Source organism: Sander lucioperca, chromosome 19 (genome assembly GCF_008315115.2).
Source record: "Sander lucioperca isolate FBNREF2018 chromosome 19, SLUC_FBN_1.2, whole genome shotgun sequence".
Taxonomy (NCBI): Eukaryota; Metazoa; Chordata; class Actinopteri; order Perciformes; family Percidae; genus Sander; species Sander lucioperca.
The window spans coordinates 5,368,401-5,386,655 of NC_050191.1; the positions used below are offsets into that span (position 1 = coordinate 5,368,401).

Here is an 18,255-nt window from a genome sequence, read left to right on the forward strand (position 1 = left end):
GTGGCTGTTTATGTAGTTCTGGTAAGTCAAAGCATTTGAGCGTGCGAATGCAAAGCAATGGTGAGACCACTTTGGGAGATGACTGTGGATCTTAAGAGCTCGGTAGTATAGTCGTGCTGTTGGTTCAGTAATGTCCTTAGTGGTAAGAGACCAGATAGGAAGACAGTAGGACCTTGTTGAAAACACAATGGCATGTACACTACCGGTCAAAAGTTTGGGGTCACTTATAAATGTCCATTATAGACAGAATACCAGCTGAGATCAGTTGCATTGTTTTTTTAATCAGGGCAGCAGTTTTCAGATGACATTATGTGTTTACATCATTGTAAAAGGGTTCTCCATGTTTTCTCAGTGAGCCTTTTAAACTGATATCAGATTAGTGACCAGAGTGAGCCTTTGGAGCATTGGATGAATGGTTGCTGATAATGGGCAATGTAGATATTGTCGAGAACCCTTTTGCAATTATGTAAGCCAGTGATTTTCTGCCGTGAGAGATCGTCCTGTGTCCCGTGGGAAATTATTCGATTTTACTTAATTGGTCCAACAAATTTTTTTATTGAGTTACTGCAAATAATTTGCCATTGTTGCTCATCTTGTTGATGTAAGACAGCAGAATTACTGCCCCCTGGGGGCAGTGACAGGATGTAAACAGTAGAATTACTGCCCCCTGGTGGCAGTGACAGGATGTAAACAGTAGAATGACTGCCCCCTGGTGGCAGTGACAGGATGTAAACAGTAGAATGACTGCCCCCTGGTGGCAGTGACAGGATGTAAGCAGTAGGGCCGAGGTCATCGATGTAAGCCTGCAACATCGATGGATACATTTTTAAAAAGGAAAAATGTAGATTCTGATCTTATTAGGCTACAATGTGGCATTTTGTAACATTTTTGGTTGGTGGTGTGCCGCGGGATTTTTTTTAATGTAAAAAATGTGCCGTGGCTCAAAAAAGGTTGAAAAACACTGATGTAAGCACATAATGTAATCTGAAAACTGCTGCCCTGATTAAAAAAACAATGCAACTGATCTCAGCTGGTATTCTGTCTATAATGGACATTGTTAAGTGACCCCAAACTTTTGACCAGTAGTGTAGGTAGGTTTCAGAAACAGAAAAGGAGAGATATGATCTAATCTTGTTATACACATAAAGTTTCTGATTCAGCTTTTTTGTGAGGTTAGAAACGTGTTCCCGGTATGTAAGGTGTGAGTCAATCCAATCCAATCCAACTTTATTTGTTAAGCGCTTTAAAACAACCAAAGTGACCAAAGTGCTGTACAGAAGAATAATTAAAACATAAATAAAAGACATAACATGATGACATGAATAAAAATAATAGCTGCGCAATAAAAAGCAATAAAAATAAATAATTAAATGAAGTAAGTTAAGTCGACATCTTACTAGGTGTCAAAGGCCACAGAGAAGAGATGGGTTTTAAGACGGGATTTAAAAACAGACAGAGAAGAGGCCTGTTTAACGTGCAGAGGCAGATCATTCCATAATTTAGGAGCCAACACAGCAAAGGCACGGTCTCCTCTGAGCTTCCGCTTAGTTTTAGGCACACTCAGGAGTAGCTGATCCTGACCTGAGAGAGCGAGTGGGGATATAAGGGCGTAGAAGCTCAGAGTAGGGTAGGGCGGGGCAAGACCATTCAGGGTTTAAAGGAACACGCCGACTTATTGGGACTTTAGCATATTCACCGTAACCCCCAGAGTTAGATAAGTTGAGACACAGCCATCTTCTAACCGTAAACAACCCGGGAACTATATTCTCAGAAAGGCGAAGCTGCAAAGCAAATCACTCCGCCCAAGTAGCAGAAGTAGCAGAGCTTCTCCTTCTGAGAATATAGTTCCCAGTATGTTTACGGTTAGAAGATGGCTGTGTGTCATGTGACCTTGTTATTTGTACACGCTGTGACTATACAAATCACAACATGGAAATAGGAACATGTTGACGTTATTTTGTCACTTATTGGGAGCAGTAGGCTAGATGGAGCCAGTTACCTCCAGGATCTGTGCTAAGCTAAGCTACCGGTGGAACCGTCAGACAGCGTTATAGCACGCACGGAGATGAGAAGGGTATGTATCGACTTATCTAACTCTGGGGGTTACGGTGAATAAGCTAAAGTCCCAATAAGTCGGCGTGTTCCTTTAAAAGCAAATACAAGAATTTTAAAATGGATCCTAAATTGAATAGGCAGCCAGTGGAGTGAGGCTAAAATGGGGGAAATGTGCTCATGTTTACGTGTGCCAGTTAAAAGACGTGCAGCAGCATTCTGTACCATCTGGAGACGGGCGATGGAGGACCCACTTACCCCCACATTAAGTGCATTACAGTAATTCAGCCGAGTGGTAACAAAGGCGTGGATTACCGTCTCAAAGTGCTGTCTTGACAGTATTGGCAGAGTGGAGTCAAGTAGCACAGCAAGATATTTGAAAGTCTTTGTGACGACAAGATCTTGGTTTGCAACGGTAATAGGATCAGTGAAAGAGACTTTCTGGGTGAGTGAAAATACATACATTCAGTATCTGAATTTCTTTACATTGATGGTCAAGTGGTTCTTTTTCAACCAGTCATGTAAGAACTGAAGATCAGATGGTAATTTGGAATCAGGATTTTAGTCAGAGAGAAAAATCACAGTATCATCAGCGTACAGTACGCATTTTGAGTGTTTACACACTTGAGCGAGATCATATAAGTTTGTTAAGCAGGATCTGATAGTTTACTGTGTCAAAGGCTTTATGAAAATCAATAAAAAATAGCTCCAGTGATGTGACCTTTGTTAAGAGAGTCACGTAATTGTTCAGTGAAGAGTAATAATGCCGACATGGTTGATCTCTGAGCGCGAAAACCGTGTTGACATGATGCCTCCGTCACACAAATAACAGACACATCTACTGACGCAGCCATGTTTTCACTGTAGTTTAGTGTATGTTCCCTATATAGTTCACTATTTAATAAACACTATGACGGGAAGAGTGAGTGTGGAAACAGAAAGTGAGCTGCAGGTGTTACCTTGGTGAGGCCGGTGCAGAAGCGGTTGAACACCTCCTTCATGTTTCCTCCTTTCTGCATGCTGATGACACGCAGGTGATCCTCCTCGTTCACCCACACCAGGAAGGTCTTGTTGTCGTTGTGCCTGTAAGACAGAGCCCAGGGTTAACTAACAAAGGTACCTGCAGGACAGAGCCCAGGGTTAACTAACACAGACGCCTGCAGGACAGAGCCAAGGGTTAACTAACACAGACGCCTGCAGGACAGAGCCAAGGGTTAACTAACACAGGAACAGGAAGCCGAGACACAAGAACAGGAAGTGAGGTAATATTCTGACCAGATGCCGCGGCCGTCGGGCCAATCACGGGCCATGCCGGACGCCAGCAGCAGCGGGGAGACGGGCTTATCAAACAGGAAGTGGTCATCAATCAGCTGCTGCTGCTCCTCCTCCGTCATGTTCTTCAGAGCGAAATACTTCCCCTTCAGGTCTCCGTCCAGCAGGTCCAGACCTACAGGGTCAGAGGTCAGGGGTCAGAGGGTCAAAGGGTTAGCGCTACAACCAATCAGAGCAACGCTAGTTGATAGATTCAATATAAATTTAAATAAATATAAATAAATAAATATGAATATAAATTTAAATAAATATAAATATAAATATAAATATAAATATAAATTTAAATAAATAAAAATAAAAATAAATAAATAAAAATAAATATACATTTAAATAAATGTAAGCTAATGAAAATATAAATTTAAATAAATATAAATAGAAGATGGAAATCATTTCAAAAACGTTGTAGCTATCTGTGATTGTTTGATTGCTAACGTTAGCTCAAAACACCATTCTAGTGACAGCCTTTGTTGGGTTTGATTGCTAACTTGTAGCCAGCAGTGAACCAACTCTGTTATGTAGGTCCATTTTTACTGTATTGACATGACAGAAGTCTCTCGTTAGCATCTTGGAGGCTACTTGTCGCAAAGTGACGATTGTGCGACTCACATCGAGCAGTGACACCGTTTTTTGTTCTTTTCACAAAGAAAAGCTTAACTCCAAGTCTTCCACCGACCTGACTTGCTGGGTCGGAGGGCGGGCAGTCAGACTCAATGACCCATCTGATTGGTGGAGAGCTAACCAGGAAACGGGGAGCGGGATGAGCGTGACTAGAGTCTCTCAAAATCTGATGAAAATCTTTTAAACTGACCTTTGTTGATCTGAAATGAAGACAGATTCAGCAACGTTTCGGTGAACTATTTTAGTCCATTATGAGATCGTATTCTGAATGAGCTGCCATTATGGTCGGGGAGCAGCCAGACCCACGTGACGCGTTCGTCCAATCAGCTGCCGGTTTTCATTTTTGGGCGACAATCCAGATTAGCGCCGCCTGCTGTTATGGAGACGTATTACGTCTGGTCTCTTCGGGGAAGAGAGGAGACTGATCAGTCACACTGGCTTTACTGCCGACGGCCGGCGTCTGGTCGGTGTGTAACGGCCGTCTGGTCGGTGTGTCTGGGGCTTAAAAGGATCCTTGGTAACGATGGTCACATACCTAGACTAAAAAGACTGCTACCCTTCAACACTTGAAATTACAGTCATCATTCAGGGCTCATTACGGAGAAAACTCAGTCCTTCCAGAAAAATGCAGAAAGTCCTTGATTATGCGGCAAGTTTTCTTAAAAAATGCGATGGAATATGCGGGATATTTATGTTATTTATTTATTGTATATTTATTATTTAATTATGAAATCATGCATTTTGCGCGGAAATCGGCAATTTATGCGGCGAAAGTGAAAAAATGCGGCCCCCGCATGAATATGCAGACTTTGGCTGATTATGCATTGAATTATGAGATTGCATAATTGCGTTTTTCTGGAGGGACTGAAAACTAATAATTGTCTGAACTTTGTTTGTATAATTCAGCCTCACTTCGTTTCCTTCTCCTGTTTAGTCTCCGTTGTTCCCTGGAAGAGTTAACGTGGGAGCGTTGCTAAGAGACGGCCGCTTCTCTTCCGTCTCATTTGAATGTGAAAGAGTTATTCTTCTTCGGCCTCATTAAGAGTCTCGGCAGGACGACACACAGCTCACGGTTATATAACCGCCGCATTCAACCGTCACGCTCGCCGAGATCACTGAGGCATGCTGGGAAAGCTTCTAAATAAAGACCAGATCTGAATGAAAACACTTTTATCCTCCTGAACCCCCCCATCAGAGAGGATTTACAGACACACTGAAATCTCTGAACAACATCTGTGTCACTGCAAGTTTTGTTGCTTTTTAAAAAGTTGTTGTCATTTTCTTCAACGTTTCTGTCGTTTTTGACATTTTTTTTACCATTTTCCAACATTAGAGAGACAAAACTAATCCATTCATCCAGAAGATAATCCTTAAATATTTTCTTTGTGACAGTAAAGGCCCAAACACACCAACCAGACGGCCGACCGTCAGGAGAAAAGCCAGTGTGACTGATCAGTCTCCCCGAGGTCCAAAAAGTTCCTCAGATCACACCGAAGAGACGAGACGTAATACGTCTCCATAACAGCAGACGGCGCTAATCTATGTTGTTGCCCAAAAAATGAAAACCGGCAGCTGATTGGACGAACGCGTCACGTGGGTCTGGTTTCTCCAGAAATTCACAGCCAGACTGTCATGGCGGCTCGTTCAGAATACGATCTCATATTGGACTAAAATAGTTCACCGAAACGTGTTTCTGAAAACATTTGAAGAGAGAAATAGGCCGTGCAGCTGCTGAATCTGTCTTCATTTCAGATCAACAAAGGTCAGTTTAAAAGATTTTTGTCAGATTTTGAGAGGCGTTCGTTACGCTAACATAAGTGCACTGATTCGCTAGTCAAGGGCTAGAACTCCACCAATCAGATGGGTCATTGAGTCTGACTGCCCGCCCTCCGATTCAACAAGTCAAATCGACCAAAATGAAGGCCGACGGCTCCTCAGATGGACGACGGCACGGAACACACCGAACAGCCTCGAGTCCCCGACCTCGCCAGACGGTCAGACGGACGAGTATCGGCTCGGTGTGTCAGCGCCTTTAACGACATTATTGTGAGTTTTAAATTTCAAGACAAAATGTCCTGATGCCTCGTCATCCAGAGTCCTTCGGCTTTCTGTTGACAAAAATGCAAAACCAAAGGCGAAAAAAGCAACAAAGGTGTCGGAGAAAGCAACAAACCAAAAAAAAAAAAAAAAAACACACAGGAAGTGATGTCGTACTTTCGATGGAGAGGTTTTCGATGGCGCGGCGTTCTCCGCGGCTGCAGTGTGGCGGCAGGCAGAAGCCGCGGACGCTACGTCCGGTCCTAACCCGAGAACTCAGGACGTAGTTTGGATCCAGATCATCTCCGCCCTGAAACACAGAAGATACAATCAGAACCGAAACAGACGGTCCAGAACCAGAACTACTGGTCTGTTCTAACCTCTGGTGGATTTGTGAGGACTATGGTTAACTGCTCCTCAGATCTCTGCAGGGTAAATCCAGACAGCTAGCTAGACTATCTGTCCAATCTGAGTTTTCTGTTGCACGACTAAAACTACTTTTGAACGTCCACATGTTCCACCAAAACAAGTTCCTTCCTGAGACTATTTAGCAGAGGCACCGTGGCTCCGTCCGGAGCTTAGCCCCGCCCATGATGATTGGGATTGGTTTATTGGGGGTATTTTATTTAAGGTCTTTATTTTACAGGACAGCTGAAGACAGGAAATGGGAGGGTGGCCGCTGCGGCAAGGACTGAGTCTCTGTACATGGGGTGTGAGCCCAACCAGGTGAGATATTCAGACGCCCCAGTAAACAAATCTTATAAACATAAAGCATTTCTCACATTGAAGCAATCATTTAATTTATTCCTCTACTATGTGACAGTAATGCTGCTTTCCAGACACAATTTTTAGCCCATAAGTTACCACTTCAAGTCACGACTTCGTAGCATTCCAGGCAAAGTCACCACAAACCATAGACAGTATATAAAATGGACCACCAGGCCCCGTGTCTCTGGACGGAGACCAGTGAAGTCTCTTTCCCGGTGATGGCTGAGCGTTACTGAGCAGCCTCCAACTGAGCTTGAAGACGTAGATGTGACGTGAGCAACCTGTCTGAAAGTTGGAAGTCTTCTGGTAGCTGTGCCAAGAGAAATCTCAATCATTCCCAATCTAGCAGAGACGGAGAGCGTAGGTATATGTAAGGAGATAACATAGACACAGGCTAATTATTGATCACTAAAATGATAGTTAACATTAGTAATTAAACTTAAACAGCTAATGGAAGTCCAAACTGCCTGAGAGCTTCTCCTGTACTATACGGTAATTCCTCTACTATGAGACAGTAAGTCTCGTGGTTATGACCCAATCGTTAGCCTATTTTTATAAAAACGTCTGCTACGGAGCCATAACGTGAGCTACAAGGTAATGGAGCCTTTTATACATTGTCGTGTTTCTTTAGAAATAAACAACGGACAAATAGAGTCTTTAAACTCTTCAGATGTAAAGTTATTCTCTGTCAAAGTGACGTCAGAATGAATGGCAGTCAATGGGATGCTAACGGGGGGTGATGGCTTGGTAGCATCAAAATGAATGGCAGTCAATGGGATGCTAACGGGAGCTGATGGCTTGGTAGCATCAAAATGGTGCCATAGGATCTACGGGTTGTGAGGAGAAGCTTACCCCCTTGCCACAAACCCTTCTACCTACCGTTGACGTTAGCTAGGGCTAGCTGATACTAGCGATTTTCTAGTCTATTTCTCTCTGTTAATCACCGGCGTCTGTATAGCATCAACAGGGGGCGCCATTGTTGTTTACGTGTGTGTAACTGGGAGTACAACGATCTGGTACCAGTTCACGAGTAGTAAGTTACGGGTTTGACTGCCGTTCCAGAGCACTTTCACGGGTAGAAGCAGTGTTGTGCCTGAACGCGTTCATTGAACGATAGTTCATGACCTCGTTCATATTTTGTGCGGACGTGAACTGAACGTGCTGCATTACTGCCTGATGAACGTTACTGTGAACTCATTCATTCTGGTGTCTGTGAACGGCACGCTCTCTCAGTTTAACTTCGTTCAATAGGGTACCAGATTTCTACAGAGCCTTCCAGGCCAAAACCCGGCTAAAACACACCGTAAACAGGCCAAAATATGTAGCGGAAAAAACACCCAATCTGGCAACACCAGCCACCAGTGTCTCACCGCCGCATGGGTCATCAAAACAAAAAGCAGCATGGAGGCGTCGTATGATCATTTAAACAAGTTTTATGATAAGGTCGTTGGGGATGTGAAAAATCTTACATTTCTGTGCAAACTTTGCCCGCCGGCAAAAATAAAATCCTTACTTCAGTCCCATCCACAGCAGAGCTGAGACGGCACATTGAACGGAAGCACCCGGCTAGCCTTCAGTATGTGCAAGCAAATACATCTGACGCATAGTTTCAGCGTTCAAACTGATAACATAATTGCTGTCTGTGGTCCTATATGGGCTGTGGCAATAATTTAGAAAAATAATAGCTCGCAGAAACACATGGAAAAAATAACTATGAACTAGTGCATAATTAGTTCAAAATTTTGAAGTATGAACTATGAACTGAACTAGTTCATTTTAAAATTTGTGAACTGAACTTTGAACTAGTTCATGTAGAAAGTGAACTTTCCCAACACTGAGTAGAAGGTTGTGAAAACACGAGTTACGGGCTGCCTGGAACACAGCATTAGCCCCGCCCAAGATGATTGTGATTGGTTTAACCCTTGTGTTGTCCTCGGGTCAAATTTGACCCGTTTTCAAAGTTTTTTAAGTCAGGAATATGTTTCTTTCAACCAAATTGCCCAAAAATAACATGGATGCATGCACATTGTATGGGACCCATGCAATATTCTTCACGGGTAAAATTAATGATTACTTTCATTGCATTTTTAAATAAAATGTTTTAATGGTTTCAAAAACAGCATCCTGACTAAACTTTGACAAACACCAGTCTGTGATCTGCTCAACATCCTCTGATCTAAACTATTAGTCAAAAATAATTCATAATATCTGCTTTGGTTTGACTCAAAAATTAGGTACAATGTCATTTAAATTAGGTTTATTGACCATGCATAAATAAACAATGTTGAAATAAGTGGCAAACTTGTTTTTAAAAAGCGCCAAAACAATGTTTTACCCTGAAGGACAAAAGTTCATGTTCTACGGGAAGACAACACAAGGGTTAAAGAAATGCCAATTAACCAGAGCATGTTATTCCACCATCTAGGAGTACTGTGTGGACTAGCCAGACCTTCCTTTGCAGTGCTGTGGAGGAGGGTCTGGACATGGGAGACTACGATACTGCAGACCTGACCGGGTCTGGACCAGTTTATATTTAGAGTTTCAGCTGGAAATCTTTCACGAATCAGCTCCTTTAGAAACAGCGTCCCTCTGTCAGCAGTATTCAGTCTCTGATCGATACAGATTTTTAGCTGAACACGTCCTAGATGAGACCAGCTTTTGCCAACGTTTTTGTCAGCAGCTGACACCAAGAAAGTCTGGCTCTGTCCGACCGGCTTCATGTTACACCCCTCTAAATCGCGTGTTGTGGTTTACGAAATTCCAACTGCTTGGAAAGAAGCAGTTGTGCTTCCTCTGTTTAAAGGTCCCATGACATGCTACTCTTTGGATGCTTTTATATAGACCTTAATGGTCCCCTAATACTGTATCTGAAGTCTCTTTATATAGGCCTTAGTGGTCCCCTAATACTGTATCTGAAGTCTCTTTTATATAGGCCTTAGTGGTCCTCTAATACTGTATCTGAAGTCTCTTTATATAGACCTTAGTGGTCCTCTAATACTGTATCTGAAGTCTCTTTTATATAGGCCTTAGTGGTCCCCTAATACTGTATCTGAAGTCTCTTTTATATAGGCCTTAGTGGTCCCCTAATACTGTATCTGAAGTCTCTTTTATATAGGCCTTAGTGGTCCTCTAATACTGTATCTGAAGTCTCTTTATATAGACCTTAGTGGTCCCCTAATACTGTATCTGAAGTCTCTTTTATATAGACCATAGTGGTCCCCTAATACTGTATCTGAAGTCTCTTTTATATAGACCTTAGTGGTCCCCTAATACTGTATCTGAAGTCTCTTTTATATAGGCCTTAGTGGTCCTCTAATACTGTATCTGAAGTCTCTTTATATAGACCTTAGTGGTCCTCTAATACTGTATCTGAAGTCTCTTTATATAGACCTTAGTGGTCCCCTAATACTGTATCTGAAGTCTCTTTTATATAGACCTTAGTGGTCCCCTAATACTGTATCTGAAGTCTCTTTTATATAGACCTTAGTGGTCCCCTAATACTGTATCTGAAGTCTCTTTTATATAGACCTTAGTGGTCCCCTAATACTGTATCTGAAGTCTCTTTTATATAGACCTTAGTGGTCCCCTAATACTGTATCTGAAGTCTCTTTTATATAGACCTTAGTGGTCTCCTAATACTGTATCTGAAGTCTCTTTATATAGACCTTAGTGGTCTCCTAATACTGTATCTGAAGTCTCTTTTATATAGACCTTAGTGGTCTCCTAATACTGTATCTGAAGTCTCTTTCCCTAAATTCAGCCTTGGTGCAGAATTCCAGCCACTAGAGCCAGTCCCACAATGAGCTTTCCTTAGGATGTGCTATTTCTGTGTCTGTAGCTTTAAATGCTATTGAGGAGGAGAGAGAGAGGGGAGGGGGGGGGTGGCCTTGACCAACTGCCACTTCACTTGTTTTCAAGCCATGATGTCTCGCTCTTTCTCATGGGTGGGCCAAATTCTCTGGGCGGGCAAAGCAGAGAAAGGGGAGGTAACCTTTCCCCTTATGACGTCATAAAGGGAAGATTCCAGATCGGCCCATCTGAGCTTTCATTTTCTCAAAGGCAGAGCAGGATACCCAGGGCTCGGTTTACATCTATCGCCATTTCTAGCCACTGGGGGACCATAGGCAGGCTGGGGGAACTCATATTAATGTTAAAAAACCTCATAAAGTGACATTTTCATGCCATGGGACCTTTAAGGGCGGTGATCAGGCTGACCTAAACACACCACTGCACCCTATATTCATCTGTCAACTGGCCCATTTCATTTACAAGACCCTTTTTGGCCGATCACCTCCTTACTTAGGTCACCTGCTGCAGCCAAAGTCTGTCACATACAAACACCCGGTCCTCACGTCATCTTCAATTAAGCATTCCCAAAACCAACGCTGCCTCTGGTCTCACATCTTTTCAATCTGCTGCTGCTCGCGACTGGAACGCTTTGCAAAATATTCTCAAACTGGATAAACTAATTTTCATTTCATCCTTCAAAACTATCATATCACCCTTGTTGACGGACATATGCAGTTGCTTCTCTACATAATCATTTTTTTAATTTTCAGAGTCATTTCCCTGCAGGTTGACAGGGTTCAGGGTCGTTTCCCTCAACCCGTTCTCACTCCGAACTCGTAAAATACGGACGTCTGGACAGTGGCTGCCAGCGCCAGAAGCCACGCAAAAAAGTGCCCTTCATTGTGTTTGTAGAACGTACCGGGAGAGCAGCAGCTACGCAGGGTTTGAAGATGATGTAACACTAAGAGCGACTACAGTAGCGAGTAGTATGAAAGCCCGAAATTCCGCGTAAGGAGGTTGGTTGGGGGGGTGGATGGGTCAAACACAGGACTTTCACCCAGGAGACCGGGGATCAGGTCCCGTATGTCACATTTCCTAAACCCAACTGTCCCGTTCTTCTTTACCTAAACCCAACCGTCCCGTTATTCCCGCATCTCACGGAAACGTAAGCCCACTCTCGACCTTTTCCTTAACATAACTGTGTCAAAAGTGACGCCAATAGTCCCGATCAAGCGCGTTTAGATATGACGCAAAAGGAGACTTTTAGCATCAATAACAACGACAAAGGCACCTGACCAAGCATCCGTATTTTACAAGATGGGAGCGAGAACGGGGTTGGGGTTTTCGGGGTTCAGGGTTGTTTACCTGCAGGTTGTCGGGGTTCAGGTCCGTCTTGTGTTTGTCTGATGGTTTGTATCCTCCGTGGCGGTCTTCAATCACCGGGTCCAGCAGCTCTTTGAATACCTCGTAAGACTCTTCGTCTCCGGCAACGCAGCCCACCGTCATGATGAATGGGTGACCTGCAGGGACAAAAAACAGAATCAGAGGAGATTATTTTTTACAGTTTTCAGCAGTGATCCAGAATAAATGTCTCCAGAATTTAGCAGACTGTTTTATTTTAAACTTTTTTAAATGCAGAAACTTATGCGTCCGCAGATTCTGTTTGGGTCTGTAACTACGAACTTTCTGACTGGATGCCATGTTGTGCTGATGGCCTTCTTCAAAACAAGATGGATGCACTTGTTAGTTTTACTCAAGGCGGTATGCCTCTCCTCAGAAAGCGTAGCTCCTATGGAGCCATTTTGATGCTACCAAGCCATCACCTCCCGTTAGCATCCCATTGACTGCCATTCATTTTGACGTCACTTTGACAGAGAATAACTTTACATCTGAAGAGTTTAAAGACTCTATTTGTCCATTGTTTATTTCTAAAGAAACACGACAATGTATAAAAGGCTCCATTACCTTGTAGCTCACGTTATGGCTCCGTAGCAGACGTTTTTATAAAAATAGGCTAACGATTGGGTCATAACCACGAGACTTACTGTCTCATAGTAGAGGAATTACCGTATAGTACAGGAGAAGCTCTCAGGCAGTTTGGACTTCCATTAGCTGTTTAAGTTTAATTACTAATGTTAACTATCATTTTAGTGATCAATAATTAGCCTGTGTCTATGTTATCTCCTTACATATACCTACGCTCTCCGTCTCTGCTAGATTGGGAATGATTGAGATTTCTCTTGGCACAGCTACCAGAAGACTTCCAACTTTCAGACAGGTTGCTCACGTCACATCTACGTCTTCAAGCTCAGTTGGAGGCTGCTCAGTAACGCTCAGCCATCACCGGGAAAGAGACTTCACTGGTCTCCGTCCAGAGACACGGGACCTGCTGGTCCATTATATATACTGACTATGGTTTTACTTAGGAGGGACTTCATTTTTGACGTTTTCTCCATTTAGTGATGTGGTTTCTATGTAGAATGCTGCTAAATAAGTCCAGTTGGAATAGATTTGGATGAACGGGATACCTGCAGGCAGTGACGGACTGGGATCAAAAAACGGCCGTGGCATTTGCAACACACCAGCCCTATTTTTTTTAAAATAACTTATTAAAATTAACCAAAGACATTATCACTAGTGGCCCATAGGGTGGCGGCCCTTCTGGCATTTGCCCAAATTCCAGATGGCCAGTCCGTCACTGCTTGCAGGGACACAAATCAGAAACGGTTGTGGCTAGAATACAGGCTATGGCTACGGCGTTTCGCCAAGAAAAAGTCATGACGACAGTTAAGTTAAGACACCAAAACAACTAGGTAGCTTTAAGAAAAAGATGGTGGTTTGGATTAAAACACACCTGAGGAACGAACATGCGTTTCCTGGGTAATAGTATTAAAATGATATTGTTATACTACATCAGATTATGCAAGTTTTTGTTATAACTAAGCTACGGCCGTAGCTGCATCCCTTTTAGTCTCAACCCTTTCTGACTGGAGGCCATTTTGTGCTGATGACCTTCAAAACAAGATGGACGCACGTATTGGTTTTATTTTGGAGGGACTTAAGTATTTGGGGATTGTTGTTTTCTCCATTTGGTAGTTAGGTTTCTATGTAGCATGCTGCTAAATAAATTAAGTTGGATGTGATGCGGATCAGGAGATCAGACAGGAAGGGCACCCAGCGTCCCGGTGCACGGGGGAATTAACGTGCCAAATTAACCCGATCTAACGAATCAATCCAATTAAGGAGTTTATAATCAAGTAGGAAATGAAGGTCAGAACACAACGTCCCTGTGTGAAGGTGACAACACTATTAGTTACCTGGCCTGAGGAAAGGGTTCAGGATCTGGGGAGGGAAATAGGTAGTCTAGGGAAGGAAATATCCAACCTGGGGAAGGAAATATCCAGTCTGGGAAGAGTTACTTGGTTTAGAGGGGATTTATGGTTACCTGATCTCAAGGAAGAGTTACCTAGTGTAGGTAAAGGGTTAACCAATGTTGGGTTAGCAACTGGGATCCATATAACCTGATCCAGGATATTCCCTGGTTTAGAGGGGTGTAACTTGGGTTGGGGGTTGGGATCTGATCCAGGATATTCCCTGGTTTAGAGGGGTGTAACTTGGGTTGGGGGTTGGGACCTGATCCAGGATATTCCCTGGTTTAGAGGGGTGTAACTTGGGTTGGGGGTTGGGACCTGATCCAGGATATTACCTGGGCCACGTTCAGCCGTGACAAAAGGTAGCAAACCATTTATTTAAACTTAAACGGAGGGGGCATCGAACTCCTGGCTTAATGTTACCTGGCTTGTTTGGGGAATGTTACCTGGCTTGTTTGGGGAATGTTACCTGGCTTGTTTGGGGAATGTTACCTAGCTTGTTTGGGGAATGTTACCTGGCTTGTTTGGGGAATGTTACCTGGCTCGTTTGGGGAATGTTACCTGGCTCGTTTGGGGAATGTTACCTGGCTTGTTTGGGGAATGTTACCTGGCTTGTTTGGGGAACGTTACCTGGCTTGTTTGAGGAACGTTACCTGGCTTGTTTGAGGAACGTTACCTGGCTTGTTTGGGGAACGTTACCTGGCTTGTTTGAGGAACGTTACCTGGCTCGTTTGTGGAATGTTACCTGGCTTGTTTGGGAAATGTTACCTGGCTTGTTTGGGGAATGTTATCTGGCTTGTTTGAGGAATGTTACCTGAGTTGTTTGGGGAATATTACCTGAGTTGTTTGAGGAACGTTACCTGGCTTCTTTGGGGAACGTTACCTGGCTTGTTTGGGAAATGTTACCTGGCTTGTTTGGGAAATGTTACTTGGCTTGTTTAGGGAATGTTATCTGGCTTGTTTGAGGAATGTTACCTGAGTTGTTTGGGGAATATTACCTGAGTTGTTTGAGGAACGTTACCTGGCTTCTTTGGGGAACGTTACCTGGCTTGTTTGAGGAACGTTACCTGGCTTGTTTGGGGAATGTTACCTGGCTCGTTTGGGGAATGTTACCTGGCTCGTTTGGGGAATGTTACCTGGCTTGTTTGGGGAATGTTACCTGGCTTGTTTGGGGAACGTTACCTGGCTTGTTTGGGGAATGTTACCTGGCTTGTTTGGGGAATGTTACCTGGCTTGTTTGAGGAACATTACCTGGCTTGTTTGGGGAATGTAACCTGAGTTGTTTGGGGAACGTTACCTGGCTTCTTTGAGGAATGTTACCTGGCTTGTTTGAGGAACGTTACCTGGCTTGTTTGGGGAATGTAACCTGAGTTGTTTGGGGAACGTTACCTGGCTTGTTTGAGGAATGTTACCTGGCTTGTTTGAGGAATGTTACCTGGCTTGTTTGGGGAACGTTACATGGCTTCTTTGAGGAACGTTACCTGGCTTATTTGAGGAATGTTACCTGGCTTGTTTGAGGAATGTTACCTGGCTTGTTTGGGGAAAGTTACATGGCTTCTTTGAGGAACGTTACCTGGCTTATTTGAGGAATGTTACCTGGCTTGTTTGAGGAATGTTACCTGGCTTGTTTGGGGAACGTTACCTGGCTCGTTTGTGGAATGTTACCTGGCTTGTTTGGGGAACGTTACCTGGCTCGTTTGTGGAATGTTACCTGGCTTGTTTGGGAAATGTTACCTGGCTTGTTTGGGGAATGTTACCTGGCTCGTTTGTGGAATGTTACCTGGCTTGTTTGGGAAATGTTACCTGGCTTGTTTGGGGAATGTTATCTGGCTTGTTTGAGGAATGTTACCTGAGTTGTTTGGGGAATATTACCTGAGTTGTTTGAGGAACGTTACCTGGCTTGTTTGGGGAACGTTACCTGGCTTGTTTGGGAAATGTTACCTGGCTTGTTTGGGAAATGTTACCTGGCTTGTTTAGGGAATGTTATCTGGCTTGTTTGAGGAATGTTACCTGAGTTGTTTGGGGAATATTACCTGAGTTGTTTGAGGAACGTTACCTGGCTTCTTTGGGGAACGTTACCTGGCTTGTTTGGGAAATGTTACCTGGCTTGTTTGGGAAATGTTACCTGGCTTGTTTGAGGAACGTTACCTGGCTTGTTTGGGGAATGTTACCTGGCTTGTTTGGGAAATGTTACCTGGCTTGTTTGGGGAATGTTACCTGGCTTGTTTGGGGAATGTTACCTGGCTTGTTTGGGAAATGTTACCTGGCTTGTTTGGGGAATGTTACCTGGCTTGTTTGGGGAACGTTACCTGGCTTGTTTGAGGAACGTTACCTGGCTTGTTTGAGGAACGTTACCTGGCTTGTTTGGGGAACGTTACCTGGCTTGTTTGAGGAACGTTACCTGGCTCGTTTGTGGAATGTTACCTGGCTTGTTTGGGAAATGTTACCTGGCTTGTTTGGGGAATGTTATCTGGCTTGTTTGAGGAATGTTACCTGAGTTGTTTGGGGAATATTACCTGAGTTGTTTGAGGAACGTTACCTGGCTTCTTTGGGGAACGTTACCTGGCTTGTTTGGGAAATGTTACCTGGCTTGTTTGGGAAATGTTACTTGGCTTGTTTAGGGAATGTTATCTGGCTTGTTTGAGGAATGTTACCTGAGTTGTTTGGGGAATATTACCTGAGTTGTTTGAGGAACGTTACCTGGCTTCTTTGGGGAACGTTACCTGGCTTGTTTGAGGAACGTTACCTGGCTTGTTTGGGGAATGTTACCTGGCTCGTTTGGGGAATGTTACCTGGCTTGTTTGGGGAATGTTACCTGGCTTGTTTGGGGAATGTTACCTGGCTTGTTTGGGGAACGTTACCTGGCTTGTTTGGGGAATGTTACCTGGCTTGTTTGGGGAATGTTACCTGGCTTGTTGGAGGAACATTACCTGGCTTGTTTGGGGAATGTAACCTGAGTTGTTTGGGGAACGTTACCTGGCTTCTTTGAGGAATGTTACCTGGCTTGTTTGAGGAACGTTACCTGGCTTGTTTGGGGAATGTAACCTGAGTTGTTTGGGGAACGTTACCTGGCTTGTTTGAGGAATGTTACCTGGCTTGTTTGAGGAATGTTACCTGGCTTGTTTGGGGAACGTTACATGGCTTCTTTGAGGAACGTTACCTGGCTTATTTGAGGAATGTTACCTGGCTTGTTTGAGGAATGTTACCTGGCTTGTTTGGGGAACGTTACATGGCTTCTTTGAGGAACGTTACCTGGCTTATTTGAGGAATGTTACCTGGCTTGTTTGAGGAATGTTACCTGGCTTGTTTGGGGAACGTTACCTGGCTCGTTTGTGGAATGTTACCTGGCTTGTTTGGGGAACGTTACCTGGCTCGTTTGTGGAATGTTACCTGGCTTGTTTGGGAAATGTTACCTGGCTTGTTTGGGGAATGTTACCTGGCTCGTTTGTGGAATGTTACCTGGCTTGTTTGGGAAATGTTACCTGGCTTGTTTGGGGAATGTTATCTGGCTTGTTTGAGGAATGTTACCTGAGTTGTTTGGGGAATATTACCTGAGTTGTTTGAGGAACGTTACCTGGCTTGTTTGGGGAACGTTACCTGGCTTGTTTGGGAAATGTTACCTGGCTTGTTTGGGAAATGTTACCTGGCTTGTTTAGGGAATGTTATCTGGCTTGTTTGAGGAATGTTACCTGAGTTGTTTGGGGAATATTACCTGAGTTGTTTGAGGAACGTTACCTGGCTTCTTTGGGGAACGTTACCTGGCTTGTTTGGGAAATGTTACCTGGCTTGTTTGGGAAATGTTACCTGGCTTGTTTGAGGAACGTTACCTGGCTTGTTTGGGGAATGTTACCTGGCTTGTTTGGGAAATGTTACCTGGCTTGTTTGGGGAATGTTACCTGGCTTGTTTGGGGAATGTTACCTGGCTTGTTTGGGAAATGTTACCTGGCTTGTTTGAGGAACGTTACCTGGCTTGTTTGGGGAATGTTACCTGGCTTGTTTGGGGAATGTTACCTGGCTCGTTTGGGGAATGTTACCTGGCTTGTTTGGGGAACGTTACCTGGCTTGTTTGGGGAATGTTACCTGGCTTGTTTGGGGAATGTTACCTGGCTTGTTTGAGGAACATTACCTGGCTTGTTTGGGGAATGTAACCTGAGTTGTTTGGGGAACGTTACCTGGCTTGTTTGAGGAATGTTACCTGGCTTGTTTGAGGAATGTTACCTGGCTTGTTTGAGGAACGTTACCTGGCTTGTTTGGGGAATGTAACCTGAGTTGTTTGGGGAACATTACC

At 43.8% G+C, this 18,255-nt stretch overlaps 1 protein-coding gene across 2 annotated transcripts in view; it reads right to left on the reverse strand.

Moving 5' to 3' along the window:
* The window catches only part of ckbb (creatine kinase, brain b), a 28,441-nt gene that overhangs the window by 2,357 nt on the left and 7,829 nt on the right, over positions 1 to 18,255 (reverse strand). For both annotated transcript variants that reach the window (XM_031315172.2, XM_031315183.2), the window contains 4 exons: positions 11,962 to 12,116; positions 6,217 to 6,349; positions 3,328 to 3,499; positions 3,012 to 3,135 (listed from right to left, as the gene is read on the reverse strand). In XM_031315172.2, the coding sequence (XP_031171032.1) occupies positions 3,012 to 3,135; positions 3,328 to 3,499; positions 6,217 to 6,349; positions 11,962 to 12,116 (584 nt within the window). The remainder of the gene's footprint in view (positions 1 to 3,011; positions 3,136 to 3,327; positions 3,500 to 6,216; positions 6,350 to 11,961; positions 12,117 to 18,255) is intronic.